This window comes from Heloderma suspectum, chromosome 16 (genome assembly GCF_057233095.1).
Source record: "Heloderma suspectum isolate Gila_16-S chromosome 16, 16-S_ref, whole genome shotgun sequence".
Taxonomy (NCBI): domain Eukaryota; kingdom Metazoa; phylum Chordata; class Lepidosauria; order Squamata; family Helodermatidae; genus Heloderma; species Heloderma suspectum.
In genome coordinates this window covers 6790751-6808117 of record NC_139473.1, presented here as the reverse complement: position 1 = coordinate 6808117, position 17367 = coordinate 6790751, and the positions used below count along the sequence as shown (strand labels likewise).

Here is a 17367-nt window from a genome sequence, read left to right as displayed (position 1 = left end):
TCCTTGTCACCTAATAACATGTGCGCAGGTCATTCTTTGTGTCTTTTAAATCCCAAGCTGGCAGAAGTGGTTTAACAAAAACACACGCACAGACAAAACCAGGCATCTGTTTTCTCTTGTTACCTGATAACTCCTTAATGAGTACTAACAGCTTATGTGAGAGTGGGGCCATTAGCACTAATGGGTTGGGAGGACAGCTGATACGGTATGGGAAAGGTTAAAGATTACCAGAGAAAAATTCGCAAATATGCCCACTGCATGAGAGAATAAGCGGCGTGGTGGTTTCGTGCTGATATTTATGGACTAATGGATTAGGTCAAATTGGAATACGTTTTCTTTTCCTTTTTTTGCCTATCTTGTGCTCCTGTTCTGCTACAATGGGCGGCAGTCTTTTGAAGTTATTGCTTAGATAAGTACACTGCTTCTATTTTCCAAAACCCCCAACTTGTTTGGGTCCAGATGCGTTGGACTGCAACTCCCAGCATGGCCATTGGTGATGATGGGAGTTGTAGTCTGACCCTGATTAGAGATTTCCCTCATCCCATCCAGTTTGGTCCTAATACAAGCGATTTTGTGTATGTGTATAATTTCATTTGCATTGGGGCAGCCTTTCCCAACCTGGTGCGCTCCAGATGTTCTACAACTCCCAGCACCGCCTCCTCCCCCCCGCCAGCATGCTGGGAGTCCTAGTTTAACACATCTGCAGGACACCAGGTTGGGGAAAGCTCTGAACTGCAGACTGGAAGGTCGGCAGGTCAGCAGTTCGAGACCCGAGTGCTGCGTGACGGAGTGAGCCCCCGTCTTCAGTCCCAGCTTCTGCCAACCTAGCAGTTCGAAAGCAAGAAATTGCAAGTAGATAAATAGGTACCGCCTCGGTGGGAAAGGTAACAGCGTTCCGTGCACCTCGGTGTTCAGTCATGCCGGCCACATGACCACGGAAGCGTCTTCGGACAGCGCTGGCTCTTCGGCTTAGAAACGGGGATGAGCACCGCACCCTAGAGTCGGACACGACTAGTTGGGGACACCTTTACCTTTACCTTTATGTGCTTTGTAATGCATTCTAGTCAAGCAACTTTTGCTTTCGTTTCCCCAAGTTTGCCACTAAACGTCGTGCAAATCTCTTCCCTTCCTTTCTAGCACTTATGAAATTTTTAAAAAGCTCAGCAAATACAAGCATTGGCACTTTAGCTTTTAGCTAAACATCCATGTTGCAAAACTCAGCTAGCTCTTAAGGCTAGAACTCGACAGGCCAGGAGACGCATGGCTGCCACGAAAAACAGCAGCCCCATGTCATTTCCTCCAGTATTATGTACAGAGAAACAAAACGCACGATGTGATGTCATTGTGCTCTAAGTTTTCCTGCCCTCCATAGGCAGCAGCTTGTGAAGTAGGTTGGGGAAATCTCTTAACGTTATAGTGTCATGTCATATGTTTTACGTGACTCGATGTTGCTAGCAGGAGGGAGATAAGAAGAGGATACACAGACCTGCTGCTCTCAGCAGATGATTTCTTTCTAATTCCAGCATGTGTTGTAACTGAATTCATTTGAAACTTTTCCGGGTGGGGGTGGGGGGGTTGTAAATAATGTGCTTGTATGCCCTGCGATGTGCTTGTATGCCTGCAGTAACATCTTACGTCTGCATAAATAAATTAAATGATGCTCTTTCTAACCTGCTGTTTGATTATATCATCTCGCTCTATGTAAAATTTATTGTGCGTTTATAATGCAGTTCCTTTCCTGCTGCCTGGAGTACCGCATCTGCTCGTAATTACAGACGTTTGTTTAATCACTTGTGGATTATAAAACGGTAGTGATTAATGTCTTGTCGAAAACGGCAGCGTGGGTTTGTGCGTGTATATAGGAAATAGGGGGGAAAATGGCTTTATCCTAAGCAGGCCCTTGAAGTTTGACACTGTACAGCCATTCCTGTTTGGGCCCCTTTTATTTCAAATATAGAGCCCACCCTATGCCAGAGATTCAGGTCGGGTTACTAGACTGCTAGAAGAATACACTTTTCCCCCTGGAGGCAGTGCTCTGCCTCAGGTGTCAGATCTTGAGTGCTTTAAAAGCTGTGGTATCTTGGCGCCAGGGCTCACAGGGACAGAGTGCTGACACTTTCTGATTAGCAGGGATGCTGATGTCATCTGCCACCCTGCTCAGAATTCCCTGTTCCCTCTGAGCTGAGCAGCACAGCTCAGCTCAGAGGGAGCTACTCCTCACAGTAGCTGGAGATAAATGAATTGTCCCATCAATGGTATATAGCTGTGAGCTAAGGATGGGTGAATGAGCAACATTTGAGATTGCTAGCACTCTCCAAACATTGTCTTGCCAGTCATCTTGTGCCTGATTCCCGTTCACGTTTGTGATCGCTGCTCACTTTGCGTGAACGGGAAGCTTGTGCAAATTGAGCAGCACCGCACGAGAGATTTGTGCAAATTTCCTCCATAGACGAAAGCCAGGCTGAGTCAGTCTACCGAGGGAATTTGTGCAAATTAGGGAGTTTGTGCAAAACGAACTGAGAATCGGAAATGAGACGAACGCGAGCACGTGTTCGCAGTTTGAAAACATTCTTGGCGGACACGTGCTCACAGTCACACTCGGCTCAGTGCTTCGCACAGGGCATGCTTGCGTGTTTTGCGGGCAAAAACGAAAAGCACGGGAGCGATTATCTACCGTAATCTCGCTCTGTCACTCATGTTCATTTTAGTGAGCTTTTTTCTTTTCATGTACTACATTCTCTGCCATGAACACGGCATCCAACGAACATGATAACAACAATATAAACCAATATTAATAAGAAAATGTTTGAAGCAACCCCACGATAAAGGTATGCTTTACAGCCACCAGTGTAAGGCACCAGTCAACAAGTTTTGGCATCAGCCGTGGTAAAAGGACCAATTCCAGCCACCATTAATCACCATCTCACAGTGGATGGGCAACAGTTCTTATGTTTCTTTAGCTTTAAAGTGAAATTGGGTGGGACAGTCCTTCAGACAGAGCAGGGGTGGGCAACTTGTGTCACCCCAGATGTCTTGGCTCACAACTCCCATCAGCCCTAGCCACCATAGCCAGTCATGAGGGATGATGGGCGTTGTAGGCCAAAACACCTGGAAGGCCACAAGTCGCCCACTCCTGAAATAGAGAATGCATTTAAATAGAGAACTGTCCTCTGGCAGCCCTTCAAATAGAGTCTGTCAATAGACTTAATAGTTTAATAGACTGTTAAAGAAGACACATGGCCACCCTCTAGTTGGGAGGGTGAAGGCAGCCTTTGATTGGCCAGGCCCAGCCCTTTGCCTGGTCGACAGAGCATTGCCTTCTCCCTTCAGTTTCTCTGGCCTAAGCTGTTAGCTCCAGCAATTGATGCCAAGCTGGAGAACGGCTTTCTCTGTCTAGATTCAGGCCTCCTACAACTCCAGCCTGATCCTAACACAGGCCCACCAGAGGCTGAAGTGAATTCTGGAGTTGTTGTTACCCCTGGACAACTGATCGTGTCAATAGGCCCACTGAGGCTGCAGATATTACATATGGTTGCTCATTTGTTTGTGTGGGCATGCACGTTATTTTCCAAGAAGTTGTCACTGTGCCAATTGTTTAAGGATTTTATTTCTTCCTATTTGTCGGGGGAGTTTAAAAAAGGCTGGGGGGAGTGAAGAGGATAAGACACAAATGACAGGATATGTCTATTGCTAAGAGACTTTAAAAACCCAAAGACTTTTCCTTTGATAAAGGTTTGGCTGGCTCCAACTTTTTTTTTAAGTGGTAGCATCTCCATTAGCATTAATGGGGTAAGTACATCAACGGAGGCATCTCAGAGGTTAATCGGGCTTCCTGGCTGGATCGGTGCCGTCAATACACAGTGGCGCCTGGTTCTGTTGGCCCTTCAGAGGTTTTCCTGACAACACACTAACAGAGTCTTGTGTGTAAGTCATTTCCCCATGAATAATTCAAGCCGAACGCTCGGCTGCTAATTGATGAACACTAATGTGTTTTCTAATCACTGCAGTTTGAGTTTTTAGCACTAAACAAAGCAGTTGTGATTGATTTGTGGCTTATGCTCCAGTCCGTGATCTGAAGCGGTTCTCTCCCCCACCCCCACCCTGCCCCCAACCTTTGGAACTGGAATGGAGAGCTTCGTTTATCATTTTACATACCAGGGGTTCTTTTATCTGGTTTGGCTTCTGCCATACCTGAAGCCTCCTTCAATTTATCCTTGAGAAAAGGGCTGGTATTAACATTTGGGGTGGAATTTGGTGGGCTTAGCAATATCTGATCCCATATCCTCCAACATAACACAGATGAAAACGGCAACCTACAGACCTGAAGGGCTGCCACATAGAAGAGGGCAAAGAGTTCTAATGGACTCCTAGGTTACGACTAGAGTTCATGAGCTTAAGTTACAGGAGGGGAGATTTTTGTTGAACATTAGGAGAAGCTTTTTGATGGTAAAAGTAAGGTTGTTGAATCTGTCTGTCTCACTTTTTCCCACATTCACATTTTTTAAATCTCACGTTCTTTGAGATTTAAGCAGTGTAAAGTGTTAGTAAGAGTAAAGTCCTACATGTTGGAGCAAAAATGATGATGGGATCTAAGCTAGTGATGACTGACCAAGAAAGAGACCTTGAGGTTGTGGAGGACAGCTCAATGAAAATGTCGACCCAGGGTGCAACTGCTGTGAAAAAGGCAAACTCCAGGTTAGGCATAATTAGGAAAGGAATTGAAAATAAAGCTGCCAATATCATACTGCCCTTATACAAATGTATGGTGCGACCACATGTGGAATACTGTGTACAGTTTTGGTCACCTAAAAGGGGTATTATAGAACTGAAAAAAAAGAGCAGAAAAGAACTACTAAATGATCAAGGGTTTGGAGCAGCTCCCCTATGAGGGAAGGTTACAACATCTGGGACTGTTTAGCTAAGAGGGCGTGAGGGGAGACATGATAGAGATGCACAAAATTATGCCTGGTGTCGAGAAAGTGAGAGGGAGACATTTTTCTTCCTCTTCCATAATACTTGAACCAAGGATCTTCCCATGAAGCTGATTGGTGGGAGATTTAGGACAGTTAAAAGGAAGTACTTCACACAGCCTATAGCTGAACTATGGCATTCACTCCCACAAGATGTTGCGATGGCCACCAATTTGGATGGATTAGACAAATTCATGGAGAAGAAAGCAATCAGTGGCTACTAGTCCTGATGGCTACATGCTGCCTCCAGTATCGGGCTGTATGCCTGTGTACACCAGTTGCTGGGGAACTTCGATGAGAGCGTGCTATTGCACTCATGTCCTACTTGCGCACTTCCCACAGGCAGCTGGTTGGCCGCTTTGTGAACAAAATGCTGGATTAGATGGACCTTGGTCTAATCCAGCATGGCCCTTTTTATGACCTTTCCATCCTGTTTATGAAGGAATATGCGAATTTTGGTAAAACCTTATCAAAGGTGAATCCAAGAGAAATTCTTGTCCATTTGCCCTGGCCACATTGAGTAGGTACATCTGTTCTCAGTATGGAGAGGACAATGTTGCATGTGCCTGCCATGTTGCTGCTGAAGATGAAGACCCTAACTGAAAAAAAGAGGTGGCAAGCCTTATTCAGTGCCACAGACATGGCTGAATACACACAGATACGATCACAGGCTTTTAAGAGCTAAGCATTCAAAGCCCTGGGACAGTTTCCCTTCCTCCCTTTCACTTCCTTTCCATCCTGTTTATGAAGAAGTTTGCGAGCTTACTAAAAAATTGAACCGAAATTCTCACCCAACCCTAGAAAAGAGCAGTTTGACAATGAAACCAATTACCTATTTGGGGTGGTGGCTTCTTCTTCACTGGAGGTCTTCAAGCAGAGTCTAGACAATCTTATGTTGTGAACATTCCAGCTCTGAATTATCCTGCATCGAGCGCACGTGCGCAATGACCTGCTCCTCTCCAGATGTTTTGGACTACAGCTCCCAGCATTCCTTTATCCTTGAAATCTTGTTTTGTTTCAAAATAAAGTTAACAAAACAAAGGCAAGAAGACAAGAACATGTATAATAATAAATCAAGATCACTAATGAAACGAAGGAGTTCACTAAGTATAATTCTTGGTCTATAAGCTATATGCTTATGGAACATCTACAGTAAAACGGCCTACATAGGAGCTCAATACCTAATGAAAACCTAAAGATACAATTTGTACAGCATATAAAAGGAGAGTGTGCAAGTGTATGTTATTTTGTGTGTACATATGTATTAGTCAGAAAAAATATAGGCAACTGGACTTGGTTGGAATTTGATCAAAGTTTGAAGAGCTTCAACACAGGAAATAAATGTAAACCACGGTGCCATATCTTTCTTAAAGCTAAGATTCCTTGCTCGCTGCACTTGCTGACTGTATGTATGTATGTATGTGTGTATGTATTTACAGTATTTATATACCAATGCACTTTAGTTTAAAGCTCTTATTGCCCATGACTAAGCCTTAGGAGCCCCTTCATGCATCACTGCCTTGTTGTGGCGAAGGGGCTTGCGTAACTCAGTGAAGCCATAAGCTATGCCGTGCAGGGCCACCCAAGACAGACAGGTCATGGCAGAGAGTTCTGACAAAATGTGGTCCACTGGAGAAGGAAATGGCAACCCACTCCAGTATTCTTGCCAAGAAAACCCCATGGAACGTATCACAAGGCTAAAAGAGATGACGCCGGAAGATGAGCCCCTCAGGTCGGAAGGTGTCCAATATACTACTGGGGAAGAGCAGAGGGTATTTCCAAGTAGCGCCAGAAAGAGTGAAGCGGCTGGGCCAAAGCCAAAAGGACACTCAGCTGTGGATGTGTCTGGTGGTGAAAAGAAAGTCTGATGCTGTAAAGAACAATATTGTTTAGGAACCTGGAATGTCAGATCAATGAATCAAGGTAAGCTGGAGGTGGTCAAACATGAGATGGCAAGACTGAACATCGACATCTTGGGAATCAGCGAACCGAAATGGACAAGCATGGGCGAATTTACTTCAGGTGACCATCATATCTACTACTGTGGGCAAGAATCCCTTAGAAGAAATGGAGTAGCACTCATAGTCAACAAAAGGGTGGGAAAAGCAGTACTGGGGTACAATCTTAAAAACGATAGAATGATCTCAGTACGAATCCAAGGCAAACCATTCAGCATCACAGTAATTCAAGTCTATGCCCCAACCACTGAGGTCGAAGAAGCTGAGGTTGATTGGTTCTATGAAGACCTACAACACCTTCTAGAATTAACACCCAGAAAAGATGTGCTCTTCATCATAGGGGATTGGAATGCTAAAGTAGGAAGTCAAGAAATCACCGGGATAACAGGCAAGCATGGCCTTGGTGTACAAAATGAAGCAGGACAAAAGCTAATAGAGTTTTGCCAAGAGAACACGCTGATCATAGCAAACAACAGCAGAAGAGGCGACTCTACACATGGACATCACCAGATCATCAATATCGAAATCAGATTATGTCCTTTGCAGCCAAAGGTGGAGAAGCTCTATACAGTCAGTCAAAACAAGATCTGGAGCTTGTGGCTCAGATCATGAGCTTCTTGTTGCAAAATTTCGGCTTAAATTGAAGAACATAGGGAAAACCACTAAACCATTCAGGTATGACCTAAATCATATCCCTTATGAATACACAGTGGAGGTGAGGAATAGATTTAAGGGATTAGACCTGATAGACAGAGTGCCTGAGGAACTCTGGACGGAGGTCGGTAACATTGTTCAGGAGGCAGCAACTCAATCCATCCCAAAGAAAAAGAAATGCAAGAAAGCCAAGTGGCTGTCTGATGAGGCTTTACAAGTAGCTGAGGAAAGAAGGGAAGCGAAAAGCAAGGGAGAATGGGGAAGATATATCCAACTGAATGCAGAGTTCCAGAGAAGAGCAAGGAGAGACAAGAAGGCCTTCTTAAATGAACAATGCAAAGAAATCGAGGAAAACAACAGAATGGGAAAGACTAGAGATCTCTTCAAGAAAATCGGAGATCTCAAGGGAACGTTTTGTGCAAAGACGGGCATGACAAAGGACAAAGAAGGCAGGGACCTAACAGAAGCAGATGAGATTAAGAAGAGGTGGCAAGAATACACAGAAGAACTATACAGGAAAGATCTGAATGTCCCTGATAGCCATGATAGTGCGGTCATTGAACTTGAGCCGGACATCCTAGATGGTGAAGTCAAGCGGGCCTTAGGAAGCATTACTAACAACAAAGCTGGCAGAGATGACAGTCTTCCAGCTGAGCTATTTAAAATCCTAAAAGATGATGCTGTTAAAGTGCTGCACTCAATATGCCAACAAATTTGGAACACTCAGCAGTGGCCACAAGACTGGAAAAGGTCAGTTTACATTCCTATTCCAAAGAAGGGCAACGCCAAAGAGTGTTCAAACTACTGCACAACTCATTTCACATGCCAGCAAGGTGATGCTCAAAATCCTACAAGCTAGGCTTCAGCAGTATGCGAACCAAGAACTACCGGAAGTACAAGCTGGGTTTTGAAGAGGCAGGGGAACTAGAGATCAAATCGCCAACTTTCGTTGGATCATGGAGAAAGCAAGAGAATTCCAGAAAAATGTCTATTTCTGCTTCATTGACTATGCTTAAGCCTTTGATTGTGTGGATCACAACCAACTGTGGCAAATTCTGAAAGAGATGGGAGTACCAGAACACCTTACCTGTCTCCTGAGAAACCTGTACGAGGGTCAAGAAGCAACAGTAAGAACCGGACATGGAACAACCGATTGGTTCAAAATTGGGAAAGGAGTACGACAAGGCTGCATATTGTTGCCGTGCTTATTTAACTTATATGCAGAGTACATCATGAGAAACGCTGGGTTGGATGAATCACAGGTCGGAATTAAGATTGCCGGGAGAATTATCAACAACCTCAGATACGCAGATGATACCACCCTAATGGCAGAAAGCGAAGAGGATCTAAAGAGCCTCTTGTTGAGGGTGAAAGAGGAGAGTGCAAAAGCTGGTTTGAAACTCAACATTAAAAAAACAAAGATCATGGCATCTGGCCCCATCACTTCCTGGCATATGGAAGGGGAAGAAATGGAAGCAGTAACAGATTTTATTTTCTTGGGCTCCAAGATCACCACAGATGGTGACTGTAGCCATGAAATTAAAGGATGCTTGTTCCTTAGGAGGAAAGCTATGGCAAACCTAGACAGCATAGTAAGAAGCAGAGACATCACCTTGCCGACAAAGGTCCATCTAATCAAAGCTATGGTTTTCCCAGTAGTAATGTATGGCTGTGAGAGCTGGACTATAAGGAAGGCCGAGCGCCGAAGAATTGATGCTTTCGAACTGTGGTGCTGGAGAAGACTCTTACGAGTCCCCTGGACTGCAAGGAGGTCAAATCAGTCCATCCTAAAGGAAATCAACCCTGAGTGCTCATTGGAAGGACAGATACTGAAGCTGAAGCTCCAATATTTTGGCCACCTAATGTGAAGAGAAAAGTCTCTGGAAAAGACCCTGATGCTGGGAAAGACTGAAGGCAAAAGGGGAAGGGGACGGCAGTGGATGAGATGGCTAGAATGCATCACCGATGCAATGAATATGAACTTGAGCACGCTCCGGGAGAGAGCGGAGGACAGGAAGGCCTGGCATGTTATGGTCCATGGGGTCACGAAGAGTCGGACACGACTGAACAACAACAACAACCACATCAGAAGATTTCGGAGCAGTGAACAACAAAGATAAAAGAATAGAACACCTTGTTAAAACAATCAAAACATTTTAACCTGACATTTATACATAGTCATAGTCTCCCAAGTTTTATCAACCCCCTGCTCTTTAGTTCCTTGCATTGGAGACTTCCAAGTACCTGCTATGCATGACTTTGCAGATGTATAGAATCGCTTAAGAACATTAGGTTCAAAAAGATGCCTGGGTCTGATAGGATTTGAAGTCCAAAGCATCTGGAGGGCACCAGGTTGGGGGACACTGGCCCAAATGGTACAAATGTATGGCTGTATGCAACTCCCCAGTTATCACCTGAAGCATTGTTGTCTGAGCTTATAAATGCATATTTTGCAAGAAGCTTAAAAATACTACTGAAATGTGAATTTTTCCATATTTTTTTTAAAGAATTGAAGATTAATGTAGAAATGGGACAAAACGGACTTATGAGTGCAACACAAGCCAGAAGTAGATAGATTTATCCATCCCCAACTTTGTGCTCTATTGCAGTTTTTCCCAGCCTGCTGCCCTGCAAATATGTTTGGGATGACTTGGAGTCCTGCAGTGAGCAGGGAGTTGGACTCTATGGTCTTATAGGCCCCTTCCAACCCTACTATTCTATGATTCTATGATGGGAGTTGTAGTTCAAGACATCAGGAGGACACCAGATTGGGAAAGGGTGCTCTCTGGGTTTATTCTGCAGTAGTTTGACCTCCGTTGGTTTAAAAGCCAAGCATGCTTTTCTACCAAAAAGAACATACTTAAAAATGCTGTTGTCCTATAATAGCTGATTGATAGTTCATAATGTACTCCAGCCACTGTCATGTGTACAATGCTGCATTAGCATTTGTTCCCAGGTGTTTGCATACATGTATACTGGAAATAGGATGCATCCATCCCATATTCAAGAGATTTTAGCTTTTAAAAGTCCTTGGAAAAGAACCTCAACCCTAAAGATGAGTGATAATTCTACCAAGTCACGCTATCCAAACATTAAGCTCAAAACGTATTAAAACAACAACCTATTACAAACCATGAACTCAAAAGCCAAAACACACCAACGTATCTAAAAATAGGTCCACAACAGCAGATGAAAAATATCATAAGGGTAAAACAATGTAAAAATATATATAAACCAGCAGCAAATACCATTAGTTAAATAAAAAAGCTGAACAGTTAAAATGGTAAATTAAATGCCAAACATAAGTATTGGTTAAAAGCCATTTGGAATCAATTGCCATGTTTTGACACATGTTAATCTTAAAAAAATAAAAAATAAATCTGTCTTACTGTGAGCGAGCCACAGTTCTTGGGATACAACTCTTGTCAGGGGAGAGACAAGCCAGAGTTCCTGGTTCGGATGTCATGCTAACCAAGCCAGGGGTAGAGGGTCCCTGGCTTGTTTAGCCATTCTTTCTTGCAGGAGGTGTCAACCAGGAGTGATTAGGTACTAGCAATTTTTTTAAAAAAATTCTGGCTTACTGTGATGTCTGAACCCAGCCAAGAAGTCTTCAATGCCCATTTAAAAGTCATCAACGCAGGGGCTGTGCGTGCCTGTCTAGAAATGGAATTGCAAAGGCATGGGGCTGCCACTGAAAAGACCCTGTCTTGAGTGCCCACCAATCTAACATTTCCTGGCAACAGGTCCATAAGAAGCCGATTTTAGGCTGATTTTAGGGCCTGGGCAGGCTCATATTGGTGCAGGCTGCACAAAATAGGGACACTGTTTTACCAGGGTCAGAGATCCAAACAAATAGGGCCCCCAAGTAAATAGTAATAATTGGGAGCATGCAGTCTATGTCCTTTTTCTCGGGGAATTCAGGGCTCTAACTGGGAATATCATGGCATGGAGGTAGGACTTAGCCAACCACAGTTGTTGCTGTTATTGCCATTGTTGTTGCTGGTTTTATTGTCTGGTTTTATTGTTGTTTTTATTGTTGTTTTTATTGCTGTTTTATTGTGTTTCTGTTTTTATCGCTTTTAATATTTTAACAGTTTTATGTATTTTTATGTCTTTTATTGCTGTAAGCCACCTTGGGAGGGCTTCTGCCCTGAAAGGTGGCCAAGAAATTTTTAAAGAAATAAATAAGTGAGATACCATGGGACAATGTGTGCTGAGGCCTCCAACGCACCTTTCAGGTGCATAAGCAAATACGTATTTACAACATTGGCCTCTGCAATTTGCTGGCAGTGTGAAGTTTGGGATGCATCAGTCCTGTTACAAATATTAGGAACCTTCATATTGCACATGGTTCTAGATGCTAGCTAGAAACCCCCACACTTTTTTTTTTAACAATACAAGTATATATGTTTCATCGTACCCTTGATCTGTATATGAATTATGATCTTGTTTTGCATTTTTGTGCCCCGTTTGTATTTTTATATTTGTTTCTCTGTGCCCCTCCTCCTCGTTCAGTTTCAGCGTTTTAAAAGAAACACAGTGTGGGAGTGTAAAGGGTTTTACCATGACTCTTAAGTATCTGTGTAACTTGTATGGGCAAGTCAAGCGCAATGGTAACAATGAGTTTTGTGTTGGCTGTCCTTTTTTGAAATAGACAATAAAAACGGGGCTCACCATGGTCGGGAAAGTTGTGACGCAGCTAACGGGCACTCTGCCATCAGGAGCAACAGAAGAAGAGATCTTGGCTCACAGCAATGCCAGGCGCAGTCCCTTGGTACCTGGAATTGTCACGGTTATCGATACTGAGACAGTTGGAGAAGGGCAGGTAAGAACATTTTCAGATGAGTTAAAAAAGGAAAGAACAGCTTATGACCTGGTTCGCACTTCACGAAAGCCCAGAGAATGGGTTGTTGAATCATGGGTTGTCGTTACGTGCGAACCCTGCGCTATGGTTCAACTATGGCTTGTTAACCATTAACAAACCGGAGTTCACAACCCAACAACAAACCGTGGGTTATGTTCCTGGGGTGTTCATGGTTAACAACCCATAGTTAAACCATAGTGTAGGGTTCTCATGTAACAACAATCCATGATTCAGTGACGATCCATACTCTGGGTTGCTGTTAACATGCAAACCAGGTCTGAGTCTTAAATTTGCACTAAACCCAATTGTATTGAAACTTCTTTAATCCTTAGAGAATCTTTTCCTCAGTGATTTGCCTCCCTGGAACCTGAGTATCTGCAAAGACTTAACGGGGTACCAAGGTTATGAAGTGTGCCAGGCAAACTGGCTTTTGGGGAATGCTCTGCAATGCCCCTCACAAGGGGAGATGGGTAGTGGTGGACAACCTCTTTTTCAGAGTAACTTGACTGCTACTACAGCTCCTCTTAGTGAGAAAGCCCGGATAAGTGTCCGAGGGAGCCTTGTCTTCCTCAGAACATACTTTGAGAACCACTACACGGAAGGCTGAACTAGATAAAATGCTTGACATGGAGCTACCACCAAAAACAACTGTGTTGAGTTCTCTTCCCTCTCCCCAGAATGTTTAGGTAGACTCATCTTCACTGTGGTGTCATCAGATGGTACCAGCTCACATTCTCACATCACATCACATCAGTGGCTCCCGCTGGCAGGGCAAAGCAATGACACGAGTGTCTTCCCAAATGGGGAAAGGGTGGGAAAATTGGCACGGGGCTGCCATTTTCGGCAGCAGCCCTTGATTGACTGCCATGTTTAGTTCCACCCTGAACCAAAGGCTTATTAGACGACTGAGTACAAAAAATCTGGAAAAATATAGCCCTGTTTTTTGTTTTGTTTTTGGTGGGAGCTAAGCGTATTTGTGGGTGGAATGGATTTATTGAACCGGATGTGCTAATTGGGAATGAATCAAAGCCAGCTTGTGTGCAGCTGAAGAGGGCTTGCCGAAGTGACATCTCTGACAACGCCAAGTGTGAAGTGTCACCCTGCATCTCTCTTGTACTTGCCTGACATTGATGTTGATTTGGGGTGACCACCGGTGATGTGGGTATGGTCTGATTGCAGCGATTACTCTGTAATGGAGTGGGATCTGAGGGCCCAGAGCTACTGTTGGGGGGGGAGAGAGAGAGATGCCTTCTAGAAGGCCCCTTTACCAAGCTTCAGCCATCCCAGGAGTGACCGTGAGAGTGGATGAAGGAGTAACTGGTCAGTGACCTTGAGAATCTGCATCTCCTCCAACACTTTCCAGACAAAAATAGGGAAACACTGATGTACTTGTAATGCTTTTATTTCTCACACCAAAAATCACTGCATGAAAATTCCCCTCTCCTCCCCAATTCTATGCATTGCCTGGTGTACACTAGATTCTGTTTTCTTTGCAATAGCCAAGAGGATGTTTGTTTTCCAGATGAACAAGGAAAGGGTGGTCATCCCATAGTATGTTAGCACACTTTGAAATGAGCTGCATCGGCTGCAGCAGGTGCAATAGCATGCTGGGTGCAACATGGTGCCTTAGCATGCGTGCATTTATGTGAGCGTGCGCTGGGATCATGGGGGAACTGAAACCTCTACTGCCTGTGATATGTATGTACATGTGTGTGTGTGTGTGTGTGTATGGCATCCCAAAAATCTCCCCCAAAGTCAACATGAGGACAAAATAGGGATAGTGTTTATCAGGGAGAGGGGAAAAAAATCAAGACTGTCCCTGGTAAATGGGAGCCACGGGAACCTAAGTAAACAAAGGGCCATGGGGACCTAAGTAAACAAGGGGCCATGGAAACATAGGTATTTACCCTCAGGATACCTGTTCCACAGTCCAGCTGTTCAGAAATGACTCTTTGAACTTGACAGCCTGTGACCTTTTCTTAATTGCACATGAATCAGTAGATGTGCAGTGAATTTTGCGAATCACAAAAGAAGAGTATGGCTGAGGTCGCTGTTTGGCCTCTAATCTGCGAGACTACGACAGTCTCCCCAATGACTTGACAAGGGACTAGCCCCCCACACACCCATGTTAGTCATCTGTGGCCTCAAGGAACCAGCTTTTCTAAAGCTTTACTTCCTGTTCACCTGGGAGCAGTCCTTACTTGTCACAGGGCAGCCATGCGAGTGGCCAGTTGACAACCCCGTGCTTAATGGCCACTGTTGAGATAGAGCTTATTTATATTTTTTATCTTATTTATTTATATAGTTATGCCCTGCTTACTAACCAAAGTTCTTGAGTGAGCTTACATTTATAATTCAGTTGAAATAGACAACCAAAAGAAACAAGCTTCAAGTTGCTCACCCAAGCGTTTAACCCAGGAACAGGGGCATGTGGCTTTCCAGGTGAGGGCCTGCAGACTGCAAGTCCCATCAGCCCTAGCCAGGATAGCTAATGTGACATGATGGGAGTGGCAGTCCAACATCATCTGGAGGGCCACACGTTCCCCACCCTGGGCTTAGCTTTTTTAGAATTACCAACAAACACGCCCCCTTCCCCTGGCTCCACCCCCTTTCCCCCAGCCACCGATTGTTCGGTAGTTTCCCGGCTTTTATGCAATTTTGCCCCCATTCTAAAAGGTTGAAATGCCTCTCGTAAGGCTCCATTACTAGCAGTAAGGAGTTTAAGCTAAAATATGCAAGTATTTTTGTACTTTCTCCCCACCTTTTTTGCCTTTGGCCCCGCCCACCCCTGAAATGCAGCCCCCAAGACCTTCTTGGAAATAGAGTTCGGCCCTGGGGCTGGAAGAGGTTCTGCTCTCCTGATGTACAGAAACCAAGCCGACTGGCAATCAAATTTTACTTCGGTGCCAGCTGCCTTTGCCACACTTAAGTGCTGCCTGCTAGCTTAGGCAGGGCAGGGCAGGGCAGGGCAGGGCAGGCTGTGTGACGTACATACAGCTCTGTCATCCAGAACTTCACCACCACTCCCACCGCCCTGACACCCATGAACTGCCACGTGAAGTGGCCACCTCACTCTGCCTAATGGTAGTGCCGGCCCTGGTGAAGGGGGTTAAGCAAGAGAGATAGTGATCACCCAGTGAGCTTCGCGGCTGAGGGAAGATCTGAACCCAGATCTTCCCAGTCCTAATCCAGTACTCTAACCCAGGGGTAATCAACTGGTGGTCCTCCAGATGTCTTGGCCTACAGTTCCCATCAGCCCTAGCCACCATAACCAGTGGTGAGGGATGATGGGATTTGTAGACCAAAGCATCTGGAGGACCACCAGTTGCCCACTCCTGCTCTAACCACTACACCACACTGGCTCACAGTTAAACTGTGCTAGCTGCACTATACTGTGTATAATTTCACTGTGCTGATAATCCTCTTTCCCCACATTTTCCTCAAGTAATAATTGATTTTCCAGATTTCAGTATGTTTTGAGCGTGTTTCTGAAGAATTGGTTCAAAGAAATACTTGACTCATTTGACCTCTGAGGACCTACTGTGTTAAATGTAAAATAACATGGAACCCGAAAGGGGAGGGGGGAACCCCAACTATTTTATTTCAGTTTTACAAGGTTCAGTTCTCTTAGAATAAGGTTGTTGGTCCATTCAGGGTTTATTATTCTTTCCTGGAAAATATTCTCTCGGCTTTTCCTATAATGTCGCGGGTGGGGGAGTCAGAAAGAAATTCTACTTCATAAATTTCTCATGAAGCCTTTTTTAATGCAGTCATTATTTCTGACGTTCAGTGTCTGCTCCCAGACTCCTCCTGCAATAGCTTTAGTAATAAAATGATTTATCTTAGGTTTTTAAGTTGCCTTATATATGATTTAGAGGACTTTTGTCTTTAATGAACTTGGCTTCTGATCTTCATAGTAATCGTGAGTTGGCCTGCTTAATGGACACTATGAAAAACTTTGGGCTTTTTTGTGCTCCGTGTGAGTGTGAGTGACTGAGTGAGAGTGTAAAAACGATGGTGTTTGGGTTATTCATGTACATGCTAAAATATAAATAAGACGTTATTGCTATGTTGAGGATTCCTTTTATGTCTGAAGCCCCTGAAATAATACCGAATAACTACAGACAGAGGTGCACACTCTGTTCTTGGATCATCGCAAGCCAGAAATAACATGCAGGCCATTGTACTTCTGGGGCCTTGGGATTTAGAAATACCGCTGGAATTAACAATTTAATATTTTTCCAGTGGTGAGGGTGGGCCTCCAGAATTTTGCAACATGATTTCCACAGAAGGGAAAGATCTTACTCCTACAGTCCTGTTTCCTTGGTTGCCCAGGTCTCCATCTGCCTGGCCCAGCAGAGTCAAAGGCAATGACATGACCTCAGATGGGCCAGGCATAGGGTCTGGAGCAGGCAGGCAAAGATCTAAAGGGACCAAGGCCGGAGAGCTTGGTTGAAGGCAGGCTGGTGATCAGGTTCTGGAACAAGCAGGCAAGGAAGGCGAGACAATGGAGTCTGTGTGGATAGTCACTGAGATGAATTGGTCCAATGGAGAAGTCAAGCCTGGGGAAACAGTTATATACAGCCAGCCAGGCTCCTGTTGGTTCCTCAGGCCACCTGATCTGGCTGGATTGAAGAGCAGCTGTACCATCTCTGGCCATGGCAGGGGTGGTGCTACAGCACAGCATAGATGACGCCCCCTGACTGAATGCTGCCCCAGTGGCACAGGGAGTCAGATGCCTGGGCCGTTTTGCCAGAGTCCTTAGTTTGAGGCCCCCTGGCCCATTGCGCGTAGCAGTTAAGAACATGAGCTGTGAGCTGAATGTTCTTGGGTTGTGTTTCAGATCAGAGAGGAGATCACTGAGTTACCCCATCTTATTCTCACCCCAATCCTAGAGAGGTAAGTTGGGGGAGATAGAGTG

General features: G+C 44.6%; 1 protein-coding gene across 12 annotated transcripts in view; it reads left to right on the top strand.

The window, feature by feature from the left end:
- Nucleotides 1-17367, top strand: part of BCAS3 (BCAS3 microtubule associated cell migration factor) — a 583990-nt gene that overhangs the window by 95805 nt on the left and 470818 nt on the right. For all 12 annotated transcript variants that reach the window (XM_084823239.1, XM_084823238.1, XM_084823242.1 and 9 more), the window contains one exon: nucleotides 12237-12407. In XM_084823239.1, the coding sequence (XP_084679365.1) occupies nucleotides 12237-12407 (171 nt within the window). The remainder of the gene's footprint in view (nucleotides 1-12236; nucleotides 12408-17367) is intronic.